The 12517-nt window shown below is 39.1% G+C and overlaps 1 protein-coding gene across 9 annotated transcripts in view; it reads left to right on the forward strand.

Annotated features, from left to right (window-relative positions):
- The window catches only part of LOC115216424 (ras-associated and pleckstrin homology domains-containing protein 1), a 529703-nt gene that overhangs the window by 431061 nt on the left and 86125 nt on the right, over positions 1-12517 (forward strand). For 2 of the 9 annotated variants that reach the window (XM_029785751.2, XM_029785752.2), the window contains exon 1: positions 4256-4643. The exons of the other annotated variants lie outside the window; for them this stretch is intronic. In XM_029785751.2, coding sequence (XP_029641611.1) covers positions 4611-4643 — 33 coding nt within the window. In that variant the 5' untranslated portion in view covers positions 4256-4610. Of the gene's footprint in view, positions 1-4255; positions 4644-12517 lie in introns of those variants that run through there. 9 annotated transcript variants of the gene reach the window in all.

Genomic DNA, 12517 nt, shown 5'->3' on the forward strand with positions numbered 1-12517 from the left:
GCAAGCATGGAAATGTGGACATTGCAATGCTGGTGCAATGTGTGGTTGAGCTTACTTACCAACTATTTGGTCTCAGGTTCAGTCCCACTTCATAGTACCTTTCACAAATGTCTTCTATTATAGCTTCAGGCTGAACATGAACAAAACCTCATGGGTGGATTTAGTTGATGAAAACTGAAAGAAGCTCATCATGTATGTGTGTGTGTTACTCTTGTTTTGACATCACATGATGGTTTTACCCCGTATATATCCCTGGTTGCGTTTTCGCAATGCAAAACCTGCCCCTACTTGTTTGAACATAAACTCGACGGGAAGCATACAAAATGTTTCGTAGGTAGTCGACACTCATAGCTAACAGTTGCGTACTGTCCTTGTCTTCCAGATTATGAAAGCTTACCATAATGTTTAATCTAAAAACAGTAGAATGTTAAGACTTAATTTTTATCATGGGCTTATATGGGTTAAGTGAACATCACTGTCATACTGGTGTTGTTGTTTGTTTCCTGTCTTCTGAGGAAAAACATATCTGGCCATGGGGAAATATTACCTTACTTGGAAGCAGATGAGAATGGGCAACAGAAAGGCCATATCGTATGTTGCAAGTGGAATTTTGTGAAGATCGTATATATGTGTTTGGGTCTGTTTGTGTATATATGTATATATATATGTGTATATATATATGTGTGTGTTTGTGTGTATATATATATATATATATATACATACATATATATATATATCATCATTGTCATCGTTTAACGTCCGTTTTCCATGCTAGCATGGGTTGGACGGTTCGATATATATATATACACACACACACGCATATATAAACTGCAGCACCTACAGAAATCCCTTTACATCCCAAATTAAACTTAGCTATTCAACAGAGATCAATAAAATAATCAATTGAAACAAGTATTGCAAATTTTTAGGGCTTAACATTTGGAAAAAAAGGTCTTATAAGGGATTATAATACTATCCACGTATAAGAAACTCCCCATATTTTTTTAACCTAATTTTTGACAAAAAAGGGTTCGTTATATATGTTGAAATACGGTGCATACAGATACCCCACTCTGTATCCCTGGAGATATTTCTACCCATATTAACAATAAAGTTTTCGTCAGTCCTTAAATCATATGTTCCACCCCCATCCCACCCTCACCATTCTTACCATGGAAACTCTTCATACCACCTTCCTTTCATATACTTCCTTCTTTCTTTCTCTCTCTCTCTTTTCCCCCTCTCCCTCTCTCACTCTTATTCATTCATCTCTTTACATCTACTTTCACTCACTCTTCCCCCTCTTTCTTTCTCTGTCTCCATTCCTCTGTATCTCACTCTCTCTCTTTTTCCCCTCTCTCCTTACTCTCCACTATCTGTTCATACCCCCACCCCCACCTGCATCCATCCCATTTATTCCACTCAAGCCTCATTAATTTCCGTCAGCTTTCACGTACCACCTTCCCACCCCTTCCACCCTGCTCAGCTCCCTTCATGTTTTCTATATTATCCTGACAGTTCTGTTATCTTGAGCAAGTATGTCACCTTTACCACCACCACTGATATGACTACTACCACTACTGCTGATGCTGCTGCGACAACAGCAGCAGAGGCTGCAGTTGGACTGCTTACCATTCTCTCTCTCTCTCTATCTTTCTTTCTCTCTCTCTCTCTCTCTCTCTCTCTCTGTCAATAATGTCACATGACCTCTTGCTGAAACTAGGGGAAAAATCTACTCCTACTACTACCACATATTCTCTCTCTCTATCTATCTATCTATCTCCACCACCACTACCACCACCTTTCCCATCTTCCTTACAACTTGTGTCCCCCCCAACTATTCCCCACCATTGCTTTTTTTTAACCCACCACCACTCTCCCATTCCCTCTGCCCTCACTAAATTTTTAAAATGGGTGGCCAGGCGAAGAATGGAGGGGGGAGTAGGGATACCAGTTATAACATGGGGGCCACCACCATAATCATAACACTGGGTTGCCACAACCTGAATCGGGTTTATTTCTGCTGTAACAGAGGGCTACCATAATTGTAGTAGTACAGAGTTACTACAGATGTTAATTCATGGCTACCAGCCCTATAATACAGGGGCTTCCTCTGCTACTGAAGCAGGACTGCCCACAAGATGTTATTAAAGGTTCCCCTACATTCTACTTCACCTTGTAACTCAGGAAGAAGAAGTAGTGATGAGTCTCTCTCTTTCTGTTTCTGTCTCTCTCTCACTTCCCACCCTTATTTCATATTCTCACCCCATTTTTCCACCTCTAATACTTCTCTTTCTTTCCTTCTCACTACTCCTCTCTTTTTAAGTTCTATACATTTTCTCTATCTCTCCTTCCCTGCTATCCTCTTACTCTCATTTCTACCCTTTCTATCTCTATTCCTTTATCTTGGCTTTCTCTCTTTCTGTCTGTCTATCTATCACTTCCTCGCTTTCAACTCCCCTCTCTCCATATTATTTCGAGACCTCCCTTCTCTCTCTCTCTCCCTCTCCCTCTCTCTCCTTCCTATCTCTCCTTTCCCCCCTACTCACACATATTTCCACTTCTGCCCACAAATACAGCATTAACCCTGTCTCACTCACACTCTCTTTTGTCATACTCATATACCCACAGCACTCACTCAATCTCTCTTTCTCCCTTACACAAACACACACTATCTCTTCCTCCTCTCTCTCTCTCTCTCTCACATACACATTCTCTGTCTCACCTGACTACATCATCACCCTCTCTCTTCTCTCTCTTTTTACACATGTAACTCCACTACCTGTCATCTACAACACCTCTCTCTCTATCTATCTCACCCCTCCTCCTTCTTCACTGTCTCTCAGCTCCCTCTCTCTTTCTCTCTCCATTAATACTTTCTCTGCAAGCATCCACAGATTATCCTACAACTACTACCATCACCACCACCACCCACGACCACCACCTCCAACACCACCTTACTGTTAGGGTCTCTTCCTTCTCCTCCCTCCTCATTCCCTAGTCTGTTCACTATACTCCTGAATCTCATTGCAACTACTATAATGTAGCAGCAGCAGTAGTAGTAGTAGTAGTAGTAGTAGTAGAAGAAGAGCAGGCAGTGATAAATCCTCCATTCACTTATTCATTCCCTCTCATCATCCTAGCAGCAGCAGCAGCAGCAGCAGCAGCAGCAGTAGTAGTAGTAGTAGTAGTAGTAGTAGTAGTAGTGAGCCAAGCCGGCCCAAGGCTGATACTACATACTACAACAGCAGCAACACCATCACCAAGGCTGGTGGTATACTTACACATACCCTAATACTATGCATACTACAACATCAGCAACAACCAACAACAGCTACTACACGGCTTAAGTAATAAATGTGGAGGAACCATATTGATACTTCAGTGTAACAATACACACACACACACACACACACACACGCATGCATACATACATACACATGCGTGCACACTTGCACGCACATGCACATACACATTATGACCACTGCAGCCTCTTGCATCCATTGTTAGATCGGAGTTGACTGTCATTCTTATCATCCTTATCATCACCGGCACCGCCATCACCATCGCCCATCTCTGCTAGCATCGCCGCCACCATCATCTTCGGCAACCATCGCCATCACCGTTTCTGCCGCTACTGCTGTTGCTGCTGCTGCTGCTGCTACAGTTGTTCTATCATCCAACTTTCCTCCGCCTCCCACCAGGGCCACCACCAACCTTTCACACTGTTTGTATGTGTGTTCTCTCTTTGTATGTCTGTATGTCTGTGTATGTGTGTGCATTTACACGTTCAACTGCTGCTGCTGCAACTGGCAATAAGGAAACCAGTGCATGAGCAGCAGCGGCAACAGAAAGAGAGAGAGAGATTGCAAGAGAGGGAGGGAGAGAGAAAGAGGAAGAGGAAGAGAGAGAGAGAGGATTGAAACTGCACTGTCACACACACACCATAAGAACTGGTGGTCAAGCTCTTTGCTGCTGCGTTTTCTCAACACATTAGGTGGGGGTAACACACCCCGCACACCAAAAAAACACACACACACACATACATACATACACACATACAAAATTTAAACACGAAACAAACACTTGAAAGATTTGTAATTAAGAAAAAAAAAACGATTATCCGACATTCACTCGCTTTTTATCCACATAACACCACACACACAGACACACACATATATATAATCCATACCACACACTCACATATATATCTCTATATATAATATATATATATATATATCTATATGTATTTATATATAAATATATGTATGTATGTACATATGTATGCAAAGATACATATGTAGAAAGAACTACCGCCAAACTGGATGTATGATATGTGTTGTTGCTACCACCTCTACAATACTGTAGACTGCGCTGTAACAATAACCACACTACTGTTAACACTATTGATACTACAACAACCACTCACCACTACACTACTACTGACTGTACTGTAATATCTACCGTACCTCTAATGACATTAGTACTACATATACGGTGACACCGTCAACGCTACCTTAGCACCACTAAAACAACATCCAATACCACCATCTTGACTACTAGCTCCATTACTGCAGCCCCACTTGTGACACCCTTTGCAATGGCTTACAATGGCATTTCTCCTGACATGTTGCCAAAAGAAGGTATGTATGGATATTGTCTTGAACAAGTTCTTTCACTCTTAGTAGCAGGCACTGTTACTGCTTCTATACACCAGCTTCTGTACAATTGTCTATCTACACACTATGTTCTTCCTCGCCTTCTCTTTCACACACACACACACACACATATTCATATACACTCACTCACATACTCTACATACACATCATGATGAGATATACATGTATATACATATATAAATATGGCTCTATATATATATATATATTGAACATATACACCCTTTCATGCTGCCTGTCATCTTGCTTCTCTCTCCATGTACACGTATGCATGTATGCTTGCCTGCATGCATGCATACACACGCATGTGCTGCTTAACGTGCATTAACATACATGTCGACATACATGCATATATAATTATGCATGTGTTCATGAATATCTATGTAGAGAGAGAGAGAGAGATAGAGAGAGACATATACAGTCTACACATAATTACATGCATTAGTACACACAAATATATATATATAAGCTGATCAACACACCATTAAGCAGGCACACACATGCACTCACATGTATTAAATACACTTGTAGATAGACTCGCATTCATATGCACAATTACACATTTACATATGGCACACAGACTCTGTTATACGCCATTCATACATGCCACATTTGGACTGGCATGCTCTTGTACATACATACAAGATGTAGAAATAGCCCCACACTGTTCTCTTTATATACCTCTGTCTGTCTCTCTCTCTCAATGTCTCCTCTCTTTCTCTCTCTCTCTCTCTCTTATTTATCTATCTGTCTGTCGTGGCACCACCACTGCCACCACCACTACAAGCTACTCTTCAGCCGGCTCCCTCTATCTCTTGCTACATACACACATGCGCGTGTGCACGCACACACACATCCATTACAGCTCTCACATCATGATATTGCATTATTCTTCTGTACTTGGTGAATGTGTATATATTTGTATGTATGTGTGTATGTATGTATGTATGTATGTATGTATGTATGTATGCATATATGTATATATTTATGTGTACATGTGTGAACGTATGTGTGCGTATCTGTGCATTTCACCCTCTGTCTGTCTATTATGCTCAATCTAGCTATCCTCTCTCTGTATCTATCTGACTCTACATCCATCTATGTATTACTAACACATTACATATGAACACGTGTGTGCACGCACACAACACACACATATTTTGTTTTAAATATATTCTCGGATTTGGAGTGTCTCATCTAGAATTCTTTGAATTTCTGGTTTGGTCTCCAAAATGTCACTAGGATATGCAAATGGTTAAGGTGACGGTAATGATGGTGGTGGTGGTGATGGTAGTAGTCACATTTATGTAGTGGTGGAGGTCCTGGGGCTTTTCTTTTCGATTGTCATTGCAATGGTGGAAATTGTAAAAGACTTTTGGATACAATATGGCTGCCAGAATAGTTAACAGTGGCAGCAGCATCTGCTACAAGATGGTCCTGGATGCTCTGTATTCTAACTAGAAATTGGTTACAATGCTGGCTTGACCACTGACAAATGGTCATGTGTTCTGGCTGAGTCAGTGTGTTGGCTTTGACCAATAACAAATTGGTGTCAGTCTATTCTATATGAAAGCTGGTCAGTCTGTTCTGCTTGACCAGGAGAGAAAGAATTAGCTTGTTTATTGTTCAGTCTATTGTTTCATCACTACCCCAACAATATTAAATAAATAGTCATGTGCTATGGTTGGTGTTTAGTCAAGCTTGGTTGTAAGCCTGACCAAGAGCAGAATGACTAAACCAGCTTTGTGTTCTCAGCAAAATGTATCCAGTAACTGTGGACATTTTATGCCTACAAGCCGGTCAGCATGTTGGCTTGATCAGTAACAAATAGTCTTGTCTATTATGTATTCTCCAGTGAGTGTGACCAGCTGGGAAACAACATCTACAAATGGTGTGGTCAGCTACTTTCACTACAATCTATACCAGTCATGAGTAAATAGCAGCCCATGGGACTTGCTGAATGGCATACCTAACTTTATGGTTATTTATTTATTAAAATTTTTTAGCCCTGCAGCTTGCCTGGTGGTCAACCATATTTCATGTGGCTTGTTTCTCATAAAATGATTGCCCATGCCTGATCTACACTATTGGATTTGACCATAAGCTGGTTTTGGCTTGAATAGACTTTTAGAATTTGGTTTGAGCGTGGACCATGACTGTATCCTAAATTATTCGCCCCACCCATTCTCATATATTCATGTCTGTATGTGAGTGTGTATATGTGTGCATCATTATTATTTTACACCTAACTCTCCATACTATATGTGTGTGTATGTATGTATATATGGTATAATATAAAAGAACACTAATGGGATTTAAAATTTATATAGATTTTAAACCCCATTTGTGTTCTTTCTTCATACATATGCAACACCTAGAACCAGCCCTGAGTTAGATCTGTGGTTTCAGTTGGATTTGATACTTACATATCCACAGTATCCTACCAACACTTGATACCACCATGATTGTTTTACCTCATTCTGAACCCCATGTTATTGAACCTAGCCATTTCTAGTGTCCTACAGGTTGATGTGCCTAGATTCTATTGACCCCTATAACTGATTTTTCAGTGTCTTTGTATAAAAACGAATGAATCTGTTAAATGTAATTATTTACTTGACAGTTACTTGTATACCTTGTATTGAGTCCACTTAAGATTATTGTTTCATTGATCTTTTGATTCAAGAGTTTTCACATGTGTGTATGTGTGTGTACCCAGCGGATGTAAAAATGGCGATGATGATGTCATGTCAGGAATCAGTTGTTGGTACTGCTCTGAGTTTGATGTGTTATGTGCTTTCAGTGTGTGATACTCTAAGTAACAATGGAGTGAATCAATTGATTCTGAATAAATATGAACTCTACACCATGTATTGAGTGCACTCCCATTTTAACACGCGTGTTTGTACATCCATATATATGTATATGTACATATATGCATATATCTATATAAGTGTATAAATATGTGTGTATGTATTTCTATATGTATATATATATATATATATTATATATATATATATATATATATATATAATATATATATATATAATATATATATACACACACGTATATGTGTATATATATATATATAATATATATATATATACACACACGTATATGTACATATGTATATGCATATATCTATGTGTATACAACTTTGGAGACAAACATGTCCAGATGGTTAAGAGGTTCACTTTGCAATGATGCCATCTTAGATTTGATTCTAATACATGGCCCCTTGGTCGGGCAAGTGTCTTTTACCCTAGCTTTGGATTGAACTAAGCATTGACCCAAGATTGAACTTTGGCAGATAGAAACTGCATGGAAGCCCATCAGATCGGCCTGTTCTTCTAATTCAAAGCTCCGTTCTTCTCACAAGAATGTTATAATGATTCTACCTGAGTACATGTAGGATATTCATTCTAGGGTACTTACTCAGCAACTAGGGTACTTACTCGGCGACTAGGGTACTTACTCGGCGACTAGGGTACTTACTCAGCTGCTAGGGCATTTACTCAGTGGCTAGGGTACATACTCAGTGACTATGGTACTTGCTCAGCAACTAGGAAACTTACTCAGTGACTAGGGTACTTGCTCAGCAGCTAGGTTATGTACTCATTGACTAGGGTACTTGCTCAGCAACTAGGATACTTACTCAGTGACTAGGGTATTTACTCAAAATCTAGGGTACTTACTTAGTGACTAGGGTACTCAGTCAATAACCCTTTGCTTTGACTTTATAGTTATGTGTCAGCCATTCTGTCAGTGGATTTTGGTAAAATGAGGACTAGGGTCAACATAATTGACTAAACCCATGAAGACAGTGCCCCAGCATGGCCACAGTCCAGAAACTGAAACTAGTCAAAGTATATCACTTTAGTGTGTATACTTAGAAAACTGTTGAATGTACCCCCTACATTCACATACACTTTCTCTTTCTCTTTCATGTGAGTGTGCTTCTGTGTATGTATGTGTGTGTATATATATATAGATAGATAGAGAGAGAGAGAGAGCGAGAGATAATGTGTAACTTAATGTTTCAAACCAGATAAAAAAGTTCCAATCAAGTTCGGTGGGTGCATGGTATAATTGACTTTCCTCTCCCCTTAAAAACTGCTGGCCCTGTGCCAAAATTTGAAACCATTATTATTATTATTATTATTATTATTATTATTATTAAGGCAGTGAGCTGGCAGAGTTGTTAGCACACTGGACGAAATGCTTAGCAGTATTTCGCCCGTCACTATGTTCTGAGTTCAAATTCCACTGAAGTCGTCTTTGCCTTTCATCCTTTTGGGGTTGATAAATTAAGTACCAGTGAATTTCCCTCAAAGCTTTGGATTATTATTATTATTATTATTATATCTTGATACAAAAATGTATGGTTTTGGTACCAATATTAGAGACCATTAAAGGCAGCAAGCTGGCAGAAATACTAGCACGATGGGCAAAATGCTTAGCAGTATTTCATCTGTCTTTACGTTCTGAGTTCGAATTAAGTACCAGTTGCATACTGGGATCAATCTAATCGACTGGCTCCTCCCCAAAAATATCGGGCCATTGTTAATGGAATTGCTAAAACACCAGACAAAAAAAAAAAGCCTTGTGATGTTTAATTAGTTCAAATCCATTTGTGATCACCTTTACTTTTCACTTTGATTAAATTTCAATAAAGTAACAGTCAAGTACTGCATTTTTCTTCTTTCCCTAATATGTGTTGTGGCTTTGTGGTCATGTTAGAGACCGCTATGTTTTGAGTTCAAATTCCGCCGAAGTCGACTTTGCCTTTCTTCCTTTTGGGGCCAATAAATTAAGTACCAGTTGCGTACTTGGGTCGATCTTATCAATTAGCCCCCTCCCACCAAATTTCAGGCCTTTTGCCTATAGTGGAAAGGATTATTATTATGTGTAAAAAGATTCAAGCGAGGTGTTGCCAGTACCGCCCGACTAGCCCCGTGCTGGTGACATAAAAAGCACCCACTACACTCTCGGAGTGGTTGGCGTTAGGAAGGGCATCCAGCTGTAGAAACTCTGCCAGATCAAGATTGGAGCCTGGTGCAGCCATCTGGTTCACCAGCCCGCAATCAAAATCGTCCAACCCATGCTAGTATGAAAAGCAGACGTTAAATGATGATGATGGCAATGATGATTATTAAGGTGTCGAGCTGGCAGAATCGTTAGCACACTGAGCAAAGTGCTTAACATTGTTTCGTCTGCTGCTACGTTCTGATTTCAAATTCTGCTGATGTTGACTTTGCGACTAGTTCCCTCCTTCAAAATTTCAGGCCTTGTGCCTATAGCAGAAAGGATTATTATTATTATTAAGGCAGCGTGCTGACTGAATCATTAGCATGCCAAGCAAAATGCCTGGCAGTATTTCGTCCAGCTGAGCAAATTTCTGGCCTTGTCCCAAATTTGAAACCATTATTATTTATTATTATTATTATTATTATTATATTATTATTATTATGAAGGCAGCAAGCTGGCAGAATTGTTAGTATGTCTGACAAAATGCTTAGCGGCATTTCATCTAGCTCTTTACATTCTGAGTTCAAATTCTGCCTGTCATTCCTTTTGGGGTGGGGCTCAATAAAATAAGAACCAGTTGATGTATTTGACTATAATAGAAAGAATTATTGCTATTATTATTATTAAGGCAGTGAGATGACAGGATCATTAGCACACCAGGCAGAATGCTTAGCGGAATTTCACCCATCACTACGTTCTGAGTTCAAATTCCTCCAGAGTCGACTTTGCCTTTCATCCTTACGGGGTCAATGAAATAAGTACCAGATATGCACTGGGGTCGATATAATTGACTTAGCCCCCTTCCCAAAATCTTTTCACGGCCTTGTGCCTAGAGTAGAAATAATTATTTCTATATCAAGGCAGTGAACTGGCAGAATCATTAGCACAACTGTCTTCATGTTCTGAGTTCAAATTCTACCGAAGTCGACTTTGCCTTTCATCTTTTCAGGGTCAATAAATTAAATACCAATGAAACACTGGAGTTGATGCAATCGATTAGTCCCCTCCCCACAAATTTCGGGCCTTGTGCCATTAGTAGAAAGGATGATGATGATGATGATGATTATTATTATTATCTGCCATATTAGTCAGCAGGGATTTTATCTTAAGATTTGGTAACAAGTTTCCTCAAATCTCAAGAATCTTTCTTAAGATTCCTACAGAATACAAGATTTGGCAGTTCAAGTCTCAATCCCAATATCTTTTAGTCTCTTTAGGCAGTAGTTTGGGGTGTTGTGCCAGAGTTCCTTTCATTCTTCTGAGATTGAAAAATACCAGTCAAGTACTACAGGAGGTGGGAAGGGGGGCACTCAACTAAGCACACACACACCTCTACCCCCACCTCAAAATTGCTGTCCTTGTGCCTTAATTAGAAAATAATTGCTGTTGTTGTTATTATTATTGAGTTCTGGCAAACAGTACCAGCAGGCTGCATTATTTTTCCTATTAAATTGTATCCTTGTATGTTATTTGTTCATATGCTGCCAGGGTTAGTAAGTACCAGTTATATATTGGGGCTGTCGATTTAATTTAATTATACCGTCACCACTACCACCAGAACTGTAAAACTGAGGCAACATCACTGCCTTTGCTTGTTGTTGTTATAGCCGAAGAATGTAAGATTCTTTGACTTCAAGGTTCCTGCTAGACAAAGTAAACTGCACAGACGCATACACATATGTAATTCTGTATATATTAACATACATGCCTAGATAAACACACACATACACACACATATATACATATGCACATTAACATACCTGTACAGACATACTCATGCACATACATACATACATACATACATACATACATACATACATACATCATACATCATACATCATACATACATACATACATACATACATACATACATTCATACATCATACATACATACATACATACATACATACATCATACATCATACATCATACATACATACATACATACATACATACATACATACATACATACATACATACATACATACATACATACATACATACATACATACATACATACATACATACATACATACATACATACATGTACACACCAACATATTGAACAAACATGTTTAGTTTTCCTTGTTGGTTGATACATTGTATCACCATCATCTTCATTAACTGCAGCAGCATCATAACCACCGCTAACACCACCACCATCACCACCATCATCAGCTGTTTCATATCCACATGCAAACATATGTTGGTTTTTATAAGTGTTATTTCACAACAGCTACTACAACTACTACTACTATTACTACTACACTATCCTACAACTGTGGACACTACTGTACCACAGTATCTATGTATACCAGTGCAACTACCACCAATACTACAAATATTACTACTACTACTACCACCACTGCCATCAATACTATTATAGAACCAGCCAATACAGCTGTGGCTGAGCCAAAAGGGAGCTTCTACATGGTCTCTTTCTGCTTAGAAAGAGCTGCTAAATCTCCCTCAACATAACATCATAATGTCTTAAAGAAATGAAGAACATGTTGGATACTGACTATGGGGGAGTGAAAGTGGAGGGAAGTTCTTATTCCAAGAATATGTACACATGATTGCACACACACACACGCACTCACTTGTTAATTAGTAAAATTAAAAAATTAACAATAAGGAAGTTTATTATAACCACTATGTGTGTGTGTGTGTTTACCAAATAGAATTACTCTTCTGGAAATGTATTGTGTGATTTAGCATACACACACACACTCACACACACACACACACACACACACAAGGCAAATTGGCAGACTCGTTAGAGTGTCAGATTGCCTTGTGGGACTCATTCCAACA

The sequence above is a fragment of the Octopus sinensis genome, linkage group LG10 (genome assembly GCF_006345805.1).
Source record: "Octopus sinensis linkage group LG10, ASM634580v1, whole genome shotgun sequence".
Classification (NCBI taxonomy): Eukaryota; Metazoa; Mollusca; class Cephalopoda; order Octopoda; family Octopodidae; genus Octopus; species Octopus sinensis.